Source organism: Phoenix dactylifera, chromosome 2, assembly GCF_051530095.1.
Source record: "Phoenix dactylifera cultivar Ajwa chromosome 2, Ajwa_hap1_PhDact_Kaust_v1.1, whole genome shotgun sequence".
Classification (NCBI taxonomy): Eukaryota; Viridiplantae; Streptophyta; class Magnoliopsida; order Arecales; family Arecaceae; genus Phoenix; species Phoenix dactylifera.
Genome location: NC_143191.1, coordinates 50557238 through 50576960, shown reverse-complemented (window position 1 = coordinate 50576960; position 19723 = coordinate 50557238). Strand labels below are relative to the sequence as shown.

The 19723-nt window shown below is 38.2% G+C and overlaps 1 protein-coding gene across 6 annotated transcripts; it reads left to right on the top strand.

Moving 5' to 3' along the window:
• Positions 1-6235: 6235 nt before the first annotated feature.
• LOC103697599 (Nucleic acid-binding, OB-fold-like protein) lies at positions 6236-15478 on the top strand. Of its 6 annotated transcripts, none has more exons than XM_008779496.6 (3): positions 6247-6420; positions 12159-12208; positions 14784-15478. In XM_008779496.6, exons 2-3 carry the CDS (start codon positions 12193-12195, stop codon positions 15215-15217), a joined length of 450 nt encoding a protein of 149 aa, XP_008777718.4. In that variant the 5' UTR covers positions 6247-6420; positions 12159-12192; the 3' UTR covers positions 15218-15478. The 6 variants fall into 6 exon arrangements, with proteins under 6 accessions (XP_008777713.4, XP_008777712.4, XP_008777718.4 ...); XM_008779494.6 differs by having other exon boundaries at positions 12159-12211; XM_008779495.6 differs by having other exon boundaries at positions 6311-6444.
• The last annotated feature ends 4245 nt before the right edge of the window (positions 15479-19723 follow it).

The following is a 19723-nucleotide window of genomic DNA, read 5'->3' as shown; positions in this document are numbered from 1 at the left end:
AAGGGGTAAGAACTCGATCCTCTCTTAGAAATTTAAATGATTATCTTGCTTTTGTTTCACAATTAGAACCTAAGACTTATGAAGAAGCTGAAAAAGACACCAATTGGATAAATGCTATGCAAGAAGAATTAAATCAATTCAAAAGAAGTAATGTATGGACATTAACTGAGAGACCAAAGCATAACTCTGTAATTGGAACAAAATAGATCTTTAGAAATAAATTAGATGAAAATGGGGTAGTTATAAGAAATAAAGCTAGACTTGTGGCTAAGGGATACAATCAAGAAGAAGGGATAGATTTTGAGGAAACATTTGCTCCCGTGGTCAGATTAGAAGCCATTAGATTACTTCTAGCTTTTGCATGTTTCATGGATTTCAAATTGTATCAAATGGATGTGAAAAGTGCCTTCTTAAACGGTTTTATAGAGGAAGAAGTATATGTAGAGCAACCTCCTGGTTTTGAGAATCATGAATTACCAAATCATGTGTTTAAATTACATAAGGCATTATATGGATTAAAACAAGCACCTAGGGCTTGGTATGATCGACTAAGCAAATTTCTACTGAATAATGATTTCAGTAGAGGAAATGTAGATAAAACACTTTTTCTCAAAAGAAAAGACAAAAATCTGCTAATGGTACAAATATATGTAGATGACATAATCTTTGGTGCCACAAATGATAATTTTTGCAAAAAGTTTGCTAATTTAATGCAAGGAGAATTCGAGATGAGTATGATGGGAGAACTAAATTTTTTTCTCGGATTACAAATCAAGCAAACTAAAGAAGGTATCTTCATTCATCAAACTAAGTACATAAAGGAAATATTAAAGAAGTTTGGAAATAAAAATCACAAGGGAATAGGGACCCCAATGAATCCCACTAGTAAGCTAGACAAAGATGAAAAAGAAAAAAGTATAGATATGAAGCTTTATAGATGTTTAATTGGATCTTTGCTTTACCTTACTGCTAGTAGACCAGACATAGTGTTTAGTATGGGAATATGTGCTAGATACCAATCAGATCATAAGGAGTCACATCTAAGTGCTGTTAAAAGAATCCTTAGATATTTGAGAGGAACTACAAACATAGGATTATGGTACTCGAGAGACTCCTGTCTAGATTTGCTTGCATACTCTGATGCAGATTTTGCTGGATGCAAATTAGATAGGAAGAGCACTAGTGGAACATGTCAATTTTTAGGAAACAACTTAGTATCATGATTTAGCAAAAAGCAGAATTCAGTAGCATTGTCAACGACTGAAGCCGAATATATAGCTGCCGGCAGTTACTGTGCTCAAGTACTATGGCTTAAGCAACAACTAGAGGACTATGGAGTTAAACTGGATAATATTCCTATAAAGTGTGATAATACTAGTGCCATCAACCTTACTAAAAATCCAGTTTAGCACTCTAAGGCCAAACACATTGAAATAAGATATCATTTCATTAGAGATCATGTGCAAAATGGGAACATATGTATTGAGCATGTTTGTACTGAAAAACAATTAGCTGACATATTCACAAAACCTTTGAGTGAAGATAGATTCTGTATGCTTAGGAGGGAATTAGGCATACGTGATCCTTTTGATTAAGGAGATATAAAAAGGAGCAAGTTGTCTCATGATACTCTCCTCCCATTTCGAAAAACTCATGAAACATTAGTCAATCTAGTCATCTATAGATTCCTTACTAATGTATCATTGTCCCAGTAAGAATTTGTAAGGTTTGGAGGAAAGGAAGAATTTTTAAAAAGAAAAAGGAAGAGAAAGAAAAATTTCTGAACTAGGGTCGACCCAAGCCAGAATGGGGTCGACCTAACGTTGAGTCGACCCAAGAAAAATTCGGGGTCGACCCAACGATGGGACCCCACTTTTAAAAGGGGGACCCGTGAGCATTCTAGGGCACTGTTTCATCTTGTCCTCTTCCAAAAACCCTATTTCCCACTCTCAAATCTCTTCCAATCATCTCCAAACAGTAGAAGGAAGCTTCCCCAAGCCGTTAGATCAAGATCTTGAAGGAATGGGACCCAAGCGAGCCGTATTAAGCGATTCGGGAGGGTTTCACGGACAACCCGTGTTGATAGAAATGCTACAGAGTCTTCTACAGTACCTCCACAAGGTGAGACACGTGTAGAGCCTCCTCCTCCTCCCTCCCCTTCAATCCAACTTGCAAAATTTGCGGGGAGACCGGTTACCACGGGAAGAAGGATCCACTCCGAGTTTTTGGATCAAGAAGGGTTCCGGTTGGGTGATTGGATCCGAAGGCAAGGATGGGAGTATCTTTGCTCCCTAGATGTGGTGATCTACCCAGGGTTGGTTCGTGAGTTCTATGCCTTCCTGAAAGTTGGAATGGGAGGGCTTATATCTGAAGTCCGAGGAGTAAGGGTTAGAATTTCAGAAGAAAGTTTGAGTGAGTTGCTTCATCTCCCCTGCGAAGGTGCAACTCCAGAAAAGCCTGAAAACAAGTTGAGAGCTCTACAGTTGATTCTTGAGAATGATGATTTCGACTATTCCGAAAATGTAATAGCAAGCTCTCTTTCAGCTGAGATGAGGTTGTTGCACAACTTCATAGGTCGGATTTTGTTTCCGAAAAGCGGAAGATTTGATCTCATTTCTGAGCGAGACCTGGTCATCATGGAGCACATTATTCAGGGCATTCCCTTGAACCTCCTAGCTATGATGCTTAGGCAGATGAGAAAGGTCATATGCAATTCGAGAGTCTCCCTGCCTTATGATATAATACTCACCCTGGTCTTCCGACAGCATGATATATCAGTAGAGGGAGAGATCTCCAGGCACCTTCTATACACTGACACTTACACTGCACGATCCCTCATTCGCATGGGTTATGAGAAGGTGAACGGGCAGTGGGTGCGTACAGGAGCAGGGATACATGCACCGGAGGGTGATGCACCAGAGGTTGGAGACCCCATCCCTGAGGCTGAGGTACCTGAGGAGCATCCTACGGCACCTTCAGAGGCTGGCCCATCGTCATCTGTTCCCACGGGGTGCACAGATGAGTTTTGGAGTAGGATGACTGAGCTTATGTCAACTCAGGCGAGGACTATCACTAATGGATTGATGAGCGGGTTGGATATCATGACTGCTGAGATTAGCGATCTCAGAGAGGAGGTTGGAGCATTACGGAGAGAGAGAGAGAGGCTCATGGTCCATCTGTGCCCCGAGCAGCTGAGTCAGAGGTTTCGGCACAGAGTCATCCAGCTCAGCGAGGTCCACGCCAGACTCAGTCCCATCAGACTCGACCTCCCCTCGCCATTTATGCTAGGAGGATGAGGACTAGATCACAGCCATTAGATACCCCCTAGGCTGATGTTAGCACTTTTGGTATTAGTGCCTAGGATTTATCTAGTTCTCATATGTATTTTGTGTTGATCATGTACTTTGCACTTTGATTGAAGAACATTGTATTTTTGTGTTAATGTACTACAATGTTCCATGTTTGATCAGTAAAATCTGAATGTTTATTATTTACTGTGTCTACTTATCTATTGCCATGCACCTATTTGATGATAACAAAAAGGGGGAGAAGCAAGGAAAGAAAATTAAGTTGTAATAAGTTGACAAACAAGGACAATATACACTTAAGGGGGAGTGATATGTATTAAAATCTAAACTTTTAATCAAATTTCAGAATTTGGCACATACCTCTCACACCTCGATACATAATCTGAAACTCTTGCTTTATCTCAAATTTTTGACGTTTCATCTTTAACCAAATATGAAAGAAAGGGGGAGTAAATCAAAAGTTCAAATTGGCAATATTTGGATGAAATAGGGGGAGACTTCACTCTCAAATGTGAAAAGCTGAAATTCAGCAACTTGAAACCTTCTAAAACTAATTTTAAGATAAGAATCAATTTGCTCATACTCAATATTTTGTAATCATCAAAAAGGGGGAGATTGAGGATGATAGTGTTATTTTGATGATTAACACAACCCTTGAGGGTATACCTAATTAAATATTACAAGGTAATATGATACATCATTACTAAGTTCGTCACTCTCGGTACATTAGTAGAATGAGATCAAGATGTATTTTAATGATTAAAAATGAGATAAAATTTGCGATAGAAAAGGGATAGTGAATTCAAAATTTCAATTCGGCAAAGTTTCAAGTGAAACGTACTCTTAAGTAGACAATAGTAATTTTCATTATTTAGAGTATGTAGCACCACCATGACATATATTCAAAATTGTTTGAAGTTTATTTCATTGACTATATGGATGAATCTAACCTTAAGTTGCAGCAAAGTGTGGATTGAGTCGACCCCAAGATTGGTGGAGTCGACTCCGGCACATCAAGGAAACATCTGGCACACTTCTGCAAAAATGGCACGGATGAACAGTACTTGGGTCGACCCAAGTGAAAGTTGAGTCGACCTCATCTTCAAGCCTCAAGAAAACAAGTCTCTAGAATCCCTGAGAGGGTCGACCCAAATGGAACTTGAGTCGACCCAACCTTGAGTCGACCCCAACTGAACATGAGTCGACCCAAAGGCTATGTCATTCAAAAATCAGTTCTCTGGAATCTCTGAAAGGGTCAACCCAAGTGAAATTTGAGTCGACCCAACTGAACCTTGAGTCGACCCAAAAAGTGTTGAGTCGACCTAAGTGAAGGAAGGCTGAAATACAACGTTCTGTATTTCCTGAGAGGGTCGACCCCAATGTTGCATGAGTCGACCCAAGTGAAAGTTGGGTCGACCCCAGTAAAAGTTGAGTCGACCCAAGCACGGGCAGAAGCATAACGGCTAGTTCTGCAGAAGTACTTTTTGTCCTTCCAACAGTAAGTAACGGCTAGTTTTTGAAATCTGACCAATGGGGGTGTCCAATGGGTGAGGAAAACTATTTAAAGGGACACTATTCATCAGAGAAAAACATCCTTTTGCAAAATATCAAAGCTTACACAAGAAAGACAAGTGCTCTAATCTTCTTCATCCAAGTGCTTCATTCAAAGAGTCAAAAGGAAGTGGTTGAGCAGATTCCAAGAGATATTAAGAGCTTCATCCACTCTTGAAGAGTAAAACATTCTTGACAAAGAAGAGAGAAGTTTCATCAAGCGATAACTATATTCTAAACTCTTCTTTGTAGTTTATAATTGTTATATTTGCTCATCTAGGAGCTTCAACTTTCTTCTTTCTTTTGTTAATCACCTTGTAAAGGTTTGTTGGTGAGCCCGCAAAACCAACGGTGTAGGTTTATTGGTGAACCCGTAAAACCAATTATGAAGGTTCGTTGGTGAGCTCGTAAAACCAACATAGGTTCTTGGTGATCCCGGAAAACCAAAGTATAAAGATTTTTGGATTGTGAGCCCGGAAAACAATCCAACTGTAATCCGTGGGATTATAGTGAATTCCCAAGGGGTCGATTGGGGAGTAGACGTAGGTGCTTAGGAGAGCACCGAACCACTATACTTCTTGTGTGTTTGTATTGTATATTAGTTCAATTTCACTCACTCATCAATTGACTAAAGTAAGATAGCAAAAATTCAGAAAAACCAATTTACCCCCCCTTCCCCTCTTGGCTTGTCACCTTGGGCAACAATCATTTTTTTTATTTAACTCCCACAAAAATATTGTAGTCCAGCTAAACTGAAGTTCAATGAAAGAATAAAAAAAAAATTTCCAACTCTGTTCCTACAAATTGCCAATTTCTAACATTCTGATTTCTTCCATTATATTTAAATCTTTATTCAATCTTGGATATGGGAGATGTAGATGTTTCGATTAAAAAAAACACCATGAGAGCCTCATTAAAAGGTTGCTACCCTTGCACCACATGACTTGGTAGGGACATGACTCGGCCCCACTTCCAGCCCTACAACACTGCCACCATGGTCACCACCTCCATTTTACCACCATTATACAGGCCACCAACCTTCTCACCATCCCTCATGATATATTTTATTTTTAAAAATAATTAACTAATAGTAAATATTTTATTTATTATTTTTAAAAATAGAAAAAAAGAGAGAGTGATGAAATGACACCTAACCTGAACGGTGGTCGATTGCCGTAAATAAAATTTTCAGTCAGCAGGAATTAAATATAGAACGATGGTCCAAATATGCAACAATCTTTAGCCCAAGCCCAACAGTCTTTAGCCCAAGCCCAAGCCCAAGAAGTTCAGAACTCTTCCCGGGAGTGGGAAAGAGGACGTTTGATCCTTTCGATCCGACCAAGAATCCGCTCTTAAATCTCAGGGGATTTCCCCATTTCCACCTTATTCTCGTCTCTAGGGTTCGGGTCGGGTAGGAGAAAAGGGCGGGGAGTTGGAATGGCGAGCGCGGTGGATGCAGTGAAGAATCCGATCCCGACGTTGGCGGTACTGATGGCGTCGTCCAAGCACATCGGTGCGCCGTGCCGTGGGAATCATTTGAATTTCGCTTTCGTCTCTTCTGGTACTTCCGTTGGATCTATATTAGGTAGATGAAGTTTTGCTATCATAAAGTTGGATTATTTATTTATTTTCAGTAGATTTTCTCTAAAATTTCTAATAATTTTTTCATTGTTCGTTATCTGTTTTGGGGAATATGTTATTTGATTTTGATCTATTGTAACACAATGTTGGAAGCGTTTCCGAATTTGTCTCACAGTACAGACAGCCCAGTTTGAACTTTTTCAGTAGATCTTCGGGGGAAAAAAACTATTATTCTTGTCATATGTTTAGAGAAAATTTATAATGACTAGGGGCTAAAATATTAACTCATGTTTCCCGCAAACCATATTAGTAAAGCTCAAATATAAAGCGTAGTTGAGCAAATATACTGATATGATCATCCACAAGCATTTTTCAGAGGCAAAAGATAACCCTAGTTAGAAGGGAAGGAGGAAAGGCAGACTCGTAGACTACCAAAAACATGTGAAATTTGGTTAAAGTAGCACTTCTGAAGGACTAAAAATGCTCATTTTCAAGTGAATTTGTGATCGGTTAATTAACTATCATGAGACATGTGCATGGTCTAAATCAAGCATATGCTTTTTGCAAGGAAAGCCATCAACCACATATTCCAACTCCTGCCGTGCTTATTACCTTGATTAGATCTTTTAGAGAATGAGTATGATTATTTGGATATGTATGTGCATACATGTTTGTGTATCTATGTACTTAAATACGTACATATGGATGGATGGATGCATGCATGTAAATTTTAAATTTTAATCTGGTGTGTCAAATTTAAACCCCACAGTTTTCTTTTTGTTTTTTCTTTTTTTCGGAGCGAGGCGGGGGGGATGTGGATGGTAGTTTTTAAGCACAATATGAGTGCCTCTAAGAGTCACCATCCAATTCGACATTCAAATGTGACATTTTCTTTGAATCTTATATAACCTATCTTGCATTGGTTGAAACTAAATACTTAACTGGGGTCCATGATAAACTTCCTTCTTTTAGTTTTGGTGTTTTGAGATGTTAACCTAGTAAGGTGGACATTCTGGACGTCTTAAGCATTTCCTAAGGTGTTCCTAAGTGCACTGCAGAAAGTGTTGGGAATTGTATCCTAAATATCAATCGTCAGCATATTGATGATTGAATTTTGTAAATGAATTGACAAATCAATAAAGTATTTTTTGGCATTATTCATCATTTTACATCTTCAAATGAACTCTTATATGATGAAATCCTTAGGACTTATTAATGATAAAGAAGGATTTATCTTCGAGTCCTTAAACTAGTTCGCGACCAAATGATATGTTATTACAAGGACGACAGCATTATCGAGATTAGGTAGTTGTATGACATATACGTTGGTTGTCCTCTTAACCAAGGAGTGTGGAGACACTGGTATGCCACACAGGTAAAGTGTAGGAGTACATTTCACTGAACGTGACCAATTCCGGAACGCTCTACTGTCAAGAGATGTTTCGAGTGGATATGGGTATAAGTTTGGCCCTCTGACCTGAGACCGCAACTTGTGACTAGCAAACAACTCATTGTACTTTGGTATCGGACTACCTGAATTTCTAATTCAGTGACGGAAGGTCACTGGGTGCAGTCAAGTACTTGCGTAGTCAGTTGTGAGTCAAGATGGAATTGATCCCTTCTGAAAACAGGAGATAATGTCTTGTGATTAATTTAGCAAAACCTTGGCCAGGGTAATCCCAGTGAGGAGTCACAGGATATCTATAGTTAATCACATAATAGATGTACTAATTATAGGGTTGACAGTGAGCTCTAAGTCATCCTGGCATTAGGAGTCAAAGGGATTGAATTATACAGTAACCATAGTTCAGGGTTCCAGAATATTTGCTTCGCATATATTTGGCCTATCCGGACGTCGGGTACCATTACTAGATGGTCACATCGATTAGTGTAGGAAGTCGTTCCTATACTACCGGCTTAGGTTCGAACCTATGAGGTCCCACGCATAGAAGATTCCTGATTGATCAAGAAGGCTGATGAATGATTAAGAATCATTCTGGGATAATTTGGTCAATTCGATTGGCAAATTATCTTATAAAATAATTAAAGTAATTATCGGAGGATTAATTAGTAATTAGATTGCTAATGAACTCAATTGGATTGAGTAATTAGACTAAGGATGAGCCAAATTGAATTAGATTCAATTTGGGCTCAATCAGAATTTTTTGACCTAATTGGATTAGGTCTGAATCAAGAGGACTTAGGTTGACCAAATTAAATTAGATTAAATTTGTGCTTAATTAGAGATTGACCTAATTAGATTAGGTTCAACCCATGGTAATTGGATCATTCTAATTGTTAGGATTTAATTAAATTAAATGAGTTTGATCTAAAACTGTTCGGATCTTGAAATCCACTAGTCACATATCCATGCATGGCGCCATAAATTGATTTTTAATATGATTAAAAATTAATTTAATTTATTTAATGGTGCCATGGGACACTTGGCAACATCAGGGACCTCTTTCATCATTAGATGGGGTGACATGGAGAGATAAATTCATAAAAAGAATTGGATAAGATCAAATTCTCTCTCTTCATGGCATATGTCATCCTTATCTTTATCTCACTTCTAATTAAGCTTGAATTTCGAATTTAATCACCATAAAATCACCACATAACCCTCTAATCTGATTGGGGGCATGGGAATTTCGAAATTGATAGAGGAAAGTGGCAACATGATGAATGGTTTAGATTAGATCAAGCTTCATCATGTAATGGCGCATGAACTTGAATTTTGAATTCAAAATTCAAAACCCCTCAAAATCCTCCCCAAATATGGGATGGTTGGCATGAAGTTAGATGGGATAGCAACATTAAAAGAACCTCCATCAGCTGGTGGTCGAATTTAAAGAAAAAAGAGAGAAAAAGAAGAAAAAAAAGGAGAAAGAAAAGAGAGGAACCCTAGTTCATGCATGGAAAAATTTTGCATTCAATCTAGCCGACTTCTTCCTCCTCTAAGTTTATCACGCCATTAGGTTTAGGGGTCCCTGATAAGAGTCTTTAGATCAGATCTAAGTCCTCTTCAATCCCTCTAAACCTTTCCTCCAAGTTCTTCCAAGAAGGCGGATCAAAAGTTGATAGCGTTGGGAAAATCAAATTTCAGCCTCAAGAAATTCTGCGCAAGCTAGCACTTCTGCAGGATTGGATCTCTCTAGAAACTTCGCGTGTACTTTTCGTAGAGGCCATTTGTGTGCGTGGCTGCGAAGTCAAGGATCAGATCCACAACTTTCATCCATCATAAAAGGTATTAATCTAGCATTAATCATTTATTATGGTGTCAAGATCTAGGTTCGATTCTCCGAGATTTTACCCTCTTTTGGGGCTCCTCACGGAGATATCTCCAGAATCCATTCGATGGATATTCGGAGATTAATTGGAATAGAGTTCGTAAGTTTCAGATCTGATAGTTAATCATGCATAAAAGTTTTAACATAATTGTTTAAACGATTCCGGTATAATCCTATGTGTTCTTAAGGTGCTGATTTCTAGATTTGATCTTGTAAGCATGCATGAATTAAATTGTTTGATTCGATTTTTCCGCTGTGTTTTTGAAACTTAAAAAGAACTACGTATGGCTTGATCCCTCTTATGAAGGGGTACGTAGGCAACCCGATCAGGTTCAGCCATGATTTTCAAAAAAAAAAAAGAAAAAAATTTTCAACATGCCTAACACCGAAAAACCTAGGATTCACTTTCAGAAAGCACTTTAAGTCTGGCTTGAGAGTGCATCTTAACAGAATAAGATAGGAGAAAAAAGAGTTATTCTAAGAACATGGACTAAAGCATGAGCTGGAGAGGATCATTCTCCATTGAAAAAATAGCATTAATGCATCATCATCATCATCACTACTATGTAACTAGATAAATCATCATCATCATCATCACTACTATGTAACTAGATAAATGTGGTCTATCCTTGGTTGGTGTATTTCTTTTATTTCTAACTCTATGAGAGTTGGAAAAATTGAATCATAGTGTAATTATGAGATGGGAGTAAGCATAGAAGTGAGTGGAAACACAAAATGGCTTTTGTGAAACATAAAGTGATGGGGAAAGCAGGAATATATGCTTTGTTAAGAGAGACGGTTGCAACTTAGAAAATATTAAAACATATAAATATTGACTTAATTGGAGAAATCAACATGATCATACAAAATAGAAAGATGCAAAACCTTGAGTTCAGTTGAATGGCCAGCTAAAAATTATTGAGGTTATTGATGATTGAATAGTGGTGGCAATGATAATGGAATATTCAGATTGTAGTATGAAAATGAGAAGCACAAGTGAGATTTCCTCTGGGTTAAACTCAATACCTGTTGATCATTGGCAGGGATCAAGCAAGAGCTGAAATTTGGGAAGTGTTAACAGCTTGTTCTGGGAGTCCTATCCTTGTGTATACGAGATCAATGTTGGCAGCTAGTTACGTATTGGAAGCAGTGGCTGCACAACAGGGTCTGCAGCTAGCAAATCAAATAGGAGAGGATTGATGTAGATATTTGATTGAGGCAGGCTTATGCATCCTTGCTCAGCATGGTCAATGATGATTGGCATATTTGGAATCAAGTGTAGCATATTAGAACTTAGGAAATTGAGTAATAGCTTTACCTTTTTTTTTATATTCATTCTTACAGTTTTAGAACCTAGTGGCTATCTGGATTGCAAAAACTTGGATAGATACTTAAGGCCTGTGTGTGTGGAGCTCAGAGTTTTTTTTGTTGGGGGGGGGGGGGGGGGGGGGGGGGGGAGGGGGGAGCGTATGCGTTCCATCTCTCCTGGGAGCAGGTGGATACCATATAACTCTTCAAATGCTTCAAATAAACTTCACTCCTTGTGGCATATGCATGCATGTGGGCGTGCATGCAACTGTTTGTAGTGTTAAAATATCTGTATGTGAGAAATACTGGTTTTAAGGTTAAATCACCCCTTATCCGTCACTCTTTACATCAGTTTTATCCTTCCAAAAAAGTTCCCCATTCTGTCAGCAAGACCTCTGCTACATTTGGTTTGCTAAACCTGGGTAATTCACTGATAGGATGTCATTACCACCTGTAAGATAGCTGTGGTTTGTGCAGGTTTTGTTGTGGGGCTGCATACGGGTTGTGGTGTGGGGAGGGGGGGGATGTGAGTGACTAACTCGACTGCAAACTAATGAGATTAAGCTTTTTGATCTCCTCATTTCCATTTAAAATCCCTTTGCTAGATACGCTGTGTCCATGTATATATTCTTCCTGTCAATTGAAAGAGAAGAACGAGAAACAAAAGATGTTACTTTATCCCCTCTTATAGACATTTAAATTTCTTTGTGAAAATTCTAATATTCACATGTTAATCCAATTTGATAGTGTTATTACTTACATGATCAAGGAAAGAAACATGTGTATGTTTTGGCAATCCTGTTAGTTCTATGATTAAGAAAACTATTTGCGTTTTGTTTTCTCTAGGCACCGTATAATCCAATATCTGCTTTGTTGATTTTCCAACTTCTGATTTTCTGAAAGAAAGGCTATATATCACCCACTGAAAATATTATTAAAAATAATTCAATACAGAAGTCAGAAAATGACAGATTATAAGGCAGGGCAGGAAGATTCATCAGGTTACAAGTTCAGCAGATCGCTTCTATTTTGTTATTGTCAATTTTAATTCTTGCATGTGTCATTGTGGTCTGACCATACAATACTTCTTATATATCCATTTTATGGTAATTACCTGCAGGCTGAAAGGGCTTCACCAGAGGTGCTCGAAGGAAATGGATGCTTATGCTGGTAGTATGTACTACCATACCAATGAGTTTGACTTGTGCTGAAAGGAGCAACAAGAATTCGAGAGGGTGTGCGCGTGGTCTGAGTAGTCATTGAAGATGCTCTCCCGAACCATAAAAGATCATAAAAGATCAATCAACTCCTAACAGATCAATCAAGTCAGATTTCCTATTTTTTGAAGTCTTCTCAAAATTAGTACTCAGAACCAGTTGAGATGAAATGACACAATTCTCTCAGACGTTTAATCAAACATATTATCAGCTTCAAAAATCTTGAAGAGAAGGTAACAAGTTCAAACTCTAGTGCCTTGCAATTTACTACCTAATCGATCGATATCAAGGAGAATTCAACGAAGGCTGATGTTTAATGCAGCGTTTCTTGTTACGCTACGAGTATAGAAAGAGGCAGGAGAGAGAGAGCACGTTTATTTGCACACCCGCTCCTAATGCTTTGGCCTCTCTGTTAACCCTCTGCGGAATTGTGGCCGGCGAGCAGCATGCGTCGAGAAATCTTAAAGCTTGCACGTGGAGGAATCAAGGCCTTTGGATCACCAAGTTGCACATTGCAAGGCGAGCGGGTTGGGTCGAGGATGAGCACAATCTAGTCTAAATCTAATCTATATCGAGTCAGACCGGATTGCTTTTAGTTTAAATCTAATCTAGTCTAGATCTAAGAAAAATATAATGTATCGATAAAATTATAATTAAATAATTAATTTGTATATATATTATTATAGTTTATGTTTGGATTATTTTTGACATGATTTGACTTGAAAATTCTAATGTATCAATAAATTTATTACTAAAAGCAATCCGGTCTAACCCGAACGGAGTTGGATTGGGTTTTAGTTTCTTTTTTCTTAGATCTAGACTAGATTAGATTTAGACTAATTAGATTTAGACTAAAAGCAATCTGGTTTGACTCGATATAGATTAGATTTAGACTAAATTGTGCTCATCCTCGACCCAACCCGCCCGCCTTGCAATTTGCAGCTTGGTGATGCAAAGGCCTTGATTCATCCAGGTGCAAGCATTAAGATTTCCCAGCGGATGCTGCTCGCCGGCTATAATTCCGCAGAGGATTAACAGAGAGGCCAAAGCATTAGGAGTGGGTGCGCAAGCATGCGTGCTCTCTCTCTCCTGCCTCTTCCTGTTCTCGTAGCGTAACAAGAAACGCTGAATTAAGCATCAGCCTTTGTCGAATTCTCCATGATATCGATCGACTAGGTAGTAATTTGCAGGGCACTAAAGTTTGAACTTGTTACCTTCTCTTCGAGATTTTTGAAGCTGATAATATGTTTGATTAAATATCTGAGAGAGTTGTATTGTTTCATCTCAACTGATTCTGAGTACTAATTTCTAGAAGACTTCAAGAAATAGGAGATCCGAGTTGATTGATCTTTGATGAGTCAACATAATCTTCGTAATGACCATTAATTTAAGTAGCATTGTTGATATGCATGTGAGATATCAAATGCACTCTATCAGTGACAAAATTCTCAGTTATTGGTGACATGTTTGTGATTTGGAGAAGATGCTTACTCAATTTCTCTTAGTAAGAGAGATGTGGGAGCTTAGTTGTTTGAAGTAGCGATTGGCCGATCGAGAGAGATTGTTACCATACAATTTCAAACTAGAACACATGCATTGTTACACGAGTAATTTTAGCTCCACATGCTTTATCAAATAATTGTCATGTATCACCTGCCTCTTCCCCTGTTATTAGATGGCACTCGTGCACACTTAATGCACTTCTTGTGATTAATTGAATTTTCAGACCAGACTCATATTTCCTTGGTATTGGATGCATAAATATAGATAACATAGTTATTTCCACGATGCTTCCTTCATTTACTTGTATTATATGCTTCACCAAAAATGTTCTCATTGGTAACATTTGTTACAACGATACTTGTGTCCGACTCCAAGAATACATGTTGGATATGTAACCGAATTTATCCGAATTGGATATGCTGACACTTGGATACTTTTTTATTATATTTTTTTGTTGTGGTTGATTGGAGTTACAGCACACTATGGTAACTTAAAAAGTGACCTTTTTTTTCTTTCTTTCTTTCTTAGAGATTAGTCAAGGGTGTAGATATTGAAATAATGTTGTAAAATATCACATACGGTAAAAGACTTGAACCTATAATATCTTCTATTTTTTCTTTTATAGAATACTTGAAAATAAATATATAGTTTGATTAAAATTATTTTTTCTATGTATCCCCATATCTCTTTTGTTTCTCTTTTGCCGAGTCAGACACTTGGACATGCTTTTGAATCTGATTCTCGTGTCCTTGTCCATGCATCTCTATCGGTAAGACATCAAAATATTGTTCTGGTTGCTGGTGGGCTATAAGGATTTGTAAGTGGCATGTTAACAAAGGGTTACAAGAAGGCTTTACTTAAAGTGTTTGATACCGCCAGAAATGGACCAACCAATGGAGCATCATGGTTTCTATTTAACAATCCAATTTATGTAGTAATTTTAGTAGGTCTTGGTTTGAATATCTTATTTAGTTCAGCTTCAGTCAAACATGTTCATCCGATCAAATGGTTAATATTGTTGGCAGGTTCCTCCATTATGGAAAACATGGTGCCCCTTAAAGACATAGCCCCTGCAGCCACCAACACTGTGAACACACAATTTATACTGCTGGAGAAGGGCAGTATAACCCAAGATGGGAAAGAGACAACATGCTTAGCATTAGTTGCTGATGAAACTGCTTCAGTTCACTTCCAGATGTGGGGAAGTGAGTGCAAGGCCTTCGAGCCTGGGGACATCATCCGTCTCACCAATGGTATATTCTCTTATCACAAGAACAATCTGGTGCTCAGGGGAGGCAAGAAAGGGAAGGCCGAGAAGGTTGGAGAGTTCACCATGTTATTTGTTGAGACACCTAATATGAGTGAGATCCATTGGGCACGCGATCCCGACAATCCTAAGAAGTTTCTGCAGGAAGCTGTCATCTCACCTCACTCCCGGATTTTTCCACCATCACAGTGATGCATGGCAATATTCTACTCAATGTTCTGGACCCTTTCAAAAGCTGATCTGAGAGAAGCACTGATGTTATTGACCCAATTCTGATGAAGGAGATGCCTGGCTTTTTAGAGCAGATGTTGTTCTTGAGCTTGAATCTATATATACTTGTCCTTTTCACTTCACTATTGTATTATAGTAAATGTCCAGCAATTTCATTCATCTATTTTATGCGAAAAACAGCTTCCTATGATCTTTCCGCTCAATCTGCATGCTCCTTGATTATGTCGCATGTGTAATATGTTATTGGTGCTTGTGGATATGTTAGTGGATCATGCTTCCTTGTACCTGGAACTGTCTCAAAGAGAAATCTTGTGTATCTGTTTCATTAGCAGTTTAGTCCGATGCTCCTCACCTTCATTTCCCATCAATTTTCCTTTGTGCTTACCATACAATCTCTTCTCCCTTTTCTTTCTGGGATGTGCGCCCATCGACTTAATTCCTTAACAAATGACTTGTGATACTTCTCTTGGAATGTTTTCTTCCATAACTTCATGCTTCATGGCCATTTTGGCGAGCCAGTGAGGGCCTTGCTGAGAGTTATATCCAGCATGTTGCTCAATCTGCTGATTATAAGTTGGTATTTGAAAATGATTTGCTGCTCTTAGGTTACTTTGGTTCTTGGACTTCCATGGAAATTAAACCTCCTAGCGGTACTGGAGTTCATGCTTCAGTCATATCAGCATCTCTAATTGTATCGAGACCAGTTCATTTGACTCAACTTCTCCAGCTGAGACATTCTTATGCTGGTAATCTGTTATGCTACGTCATTACCATTACAGATTAGACCACAAAGTAATATGTAATCATTCTTGGTATATACTGGTTGATGCTCATCCCCTTGATTTTCCTTCGCAAATATTTTCCATTTAACCATGTTTATGCATTTAAAGGACCGCAATTGGTGGCCGAAATTAGAAGCAAAAAGATTCTGACTTAAATAACTAAGAGCTGCAATTAAAAAGACAAGAAGATACTATCAGATATGAGTGGCGTAAGATAATCTTGAAACCAAATAGAGCATGGTGGGATCAAATCCACAGCTATTCAGTCCAACAAGGGGGAACCTGCTTTCACTCAAGTTGGAGTTTCGAAGGAAATCCAATTGGGAAACTAGTATGATTTTTTATGGTTTTGGTAACAAAGTGTGATCCATTGCTTTCTTTTTTATTTTGGAAGATAAGAGTTAGGCACCCAACAGATCAGAATCTATAAAACATTCAACCTATGGAATCGGAATCAAGGAAAGAAACAAACTCAGAAGGAAACCGATCCCGACAGGATAATCTGCATTCCCAATCAGCTGGTTGTTTAGCTTCACGGAAGACATTAGAAGCTCTAAACCAAGACAGCGAGCCAGCCAACTTAATAATCTGCATTAGATCCTTCTATTTGCTTTCTTTCTTTTTCTTAAAAAAGATAGTAAATAGTAATTATCCACAGGTTAAATCTGTAACCACCTATCAAAACGATCCCAACTTATAAAATCCATTTACAATTAGCTTCTCAGTGGTTTTTTTTATGGTTTCTCTACCTTTTTCATGCTTAATATATATCTTAATTAATGAATGATTTTCTCAGTTGCTGCATTAAGGTCTTTTTCTTGATTTTTTTCTTCTTTTTTTTTGTGTGCGCTGCTGTATTGCCTCTTGCTTGGGTTTCTTAATATCAACTATGATTCACCTTATCTGTTTATCTTATGTTCCAAGATGTTTTCTAGATTATTGCAGATTGCGGTCCAGAGTCGCATGCTGCGGGTGTATTGGCTCAAAAGATTGAACTGTGCTATATCTCACATTTTTTTTTGCTGATGATTGTCTATTAGTGGCTCGTGCCATGGCATCGGATGCGCCATGGCCAAAAACAATCATGGATACTTACTGCTCCTTTTCAGGCCAAGTGATCAATGTTGCTGAGTCTCATATTGTTTTTAGCACAAGTTGCGAGTTGAAAATGAAAGGATCTATGGCTAGCCGGTAGAGAAACCCTACTCCAATCTGTGCCGGCATCAAGTCCATTGTACTAAAGACATTGGAATGGGGCTTTCCAGCCATTTTATGGGGGCACTCTAATGATAGAAGAGGTAGTCATATCTTCCCTTGGTCCAATGTTTGCATGCCCAAAGCTAGTGGTGGTGGATTAGGGTTGCAGTCCTTGTATGTAAAGGGGCAGTCCTTGTGTAAACTTGCCGCTCATATAATGCTTCACTCAAACTCCCTATGGGTTCGAGTGGTCACAGCTAAATATAATTTTTGGGTTCATGTTTTGAACTATCAAAGGTCAAAAGGATGCTTTGATATTTGGAGCTGCATTGTTATGGCCGGTCCTTCGGTCCAATGTAACTTCATATGATGGTCTACTGGAAACGGTTCTTCTATTAGCATACCTCAGGTTGGTCCTTGGCTGGCTTCTATTCCTTTGATCTTTCTAATTTACATGTGGACATGTTTATATCTAGTGTGGGGCAATGGGATACACCACAAATTTCCAGCTGAGATGATGACCAGATTGAAAGAATCCCTCGAGCCTGATCTAATCAGCTGTGTTGGGGAAGGAGTAGAAGTGCTGTAAAGATATGAATGTTCTCTTCAATTGTAATAAAGGGAGGGTGCCCTTAGTGGGCGCTCCCCCTTTGCTGCCGTTTTGCCCAAAGGCAAAATGCCAACAAATGGCCATTGATGGCCGGATCCATCAATGGCCTATATTTTGGGGGGCCTATATGAAGCCCCTCCTCCCTAGTTGAGTGCACATGAACATGAACAAAATTTCTCCTCTTTATTATTTTAGCGTTCTCTCTTGATTGGGGCATTCAGGCTGTGGAAATAGTGGGCGTTGCTCTTGTAGTGCGTTCCTTCACCGAGTAGAAACTCTGGCGGATCAAGCTTTGGGGGTTCAAATCTTGGAACACGTGAAACAATCCTTGGAGGATCAAATTTCTAAGATTACTAGGTACGCAAATTTCTGCTGCAATATTTATTTGCATACTTAATGTTGGTTCATAGGATTTCTAACATTGGTATCAGAGCCATTTTGGGTTGTTTTCGTGTTTTTTGGATATTGAAATATTTACACGAAAATTTTTCTCTGATTATTCAATATTTACATCGTTGTAATAGGAATTTTTTTCCTTTACACCTGCCAAATTTGAGTATTTCTATATTGTTGGCATGAGAGCTTGACCCAAGCCCTTGCACCGCACATACAACATGCTAACCACTGAGCTACTCAGTTAGCTTTTTTTTTTAATTTTTACTCATATGTAGTTTTTTTTAAAATTCCTTTCAATGCTATTAAAGTTAGTTAGCAATTTGAAAAAGACATCTGAGGCGTGAGAGCCATGCTCACGCCGCCTATGTGTAACGCCTAACCATTAATGCTGGCGCCACACATGTGTAACGCCTGACTATTGGACTAAACATTCATTTCTAATACATTTTTGGAAGTTTAATAACTTCTTGAAATTATGCTTTTAGTGAGAGGCAAAATAGTAGGCATGGATTATAGCTCCATTATTGGTTATTGAGAGCTAATTGGCTGTTATGAGTAAGCATTGTTTATTAATGTTTATTGCTTGATATATGCGCGATTTATGGGGATTTTAACTCGCCCAATTCAATGCTAAAATTTGAGCGTCTACCATTGGATTGACCATTAAAATTTTTTTTATAACCTACCTTTATTTATATTAATCTTATACGGTAAGAAAAATGCATAGATGTTTATTTAGCTCCTTTATTAAGAGCCTTAATTATTGAGCGATTATGGATAAATCGTATGAGCAAGCAATATTTATTTATTTAAATATTATTAAATTATTAGCATTTATATTTAGTAAAATGCTTAATTTATGCGCATTTAGATTTGAATTAATATTTAATTCCTTTATGGCATTTAAATTATTTTTTTTTAATGCTTGGAATTATTAATGGGCCTCTATTTGTATGTACATTTATTAAATTTTGGGCCTGTGGTTAGCACATTACTTTTATGTGTTGTTATATTTCTAAAAAAAATGCTTAGTATTATTTAATTTCTTGGAGAAATACTTAGCATATTTTGCAGTACATAAAAATGGATGTATCCCTATTTTTGATCTATACCATGTTCAGTTAGGGATAGCACAAGAGAGGCTACTGGTAGTACCTTGTGCTATTTGACCCAACTGATTTGCTATAGGGAATATTAGGGATAGCACAATAAGGGAGGCTACTGATAGTACCTTGTGCTATTTGACCCAACTACAGTGATTCAGGGAACTGGTATTGATTTAGAGGAGAGCCGGTCTGGTAACCCTAGTAAGAACTGTTGCTTTCAGTGACTGGCCCAAAAGGCTACTAGGACCTAGGATGAAGGTTGTCGTATTAATGGCTCCAGTAAGAACTATTACTTTCAGTGGCTGGCCCAACAGGCTGTGATGGCCCCAGTAAGAACTGTCCCTGTTAGTGACTGGCCCAACAGGCTATTAATGGC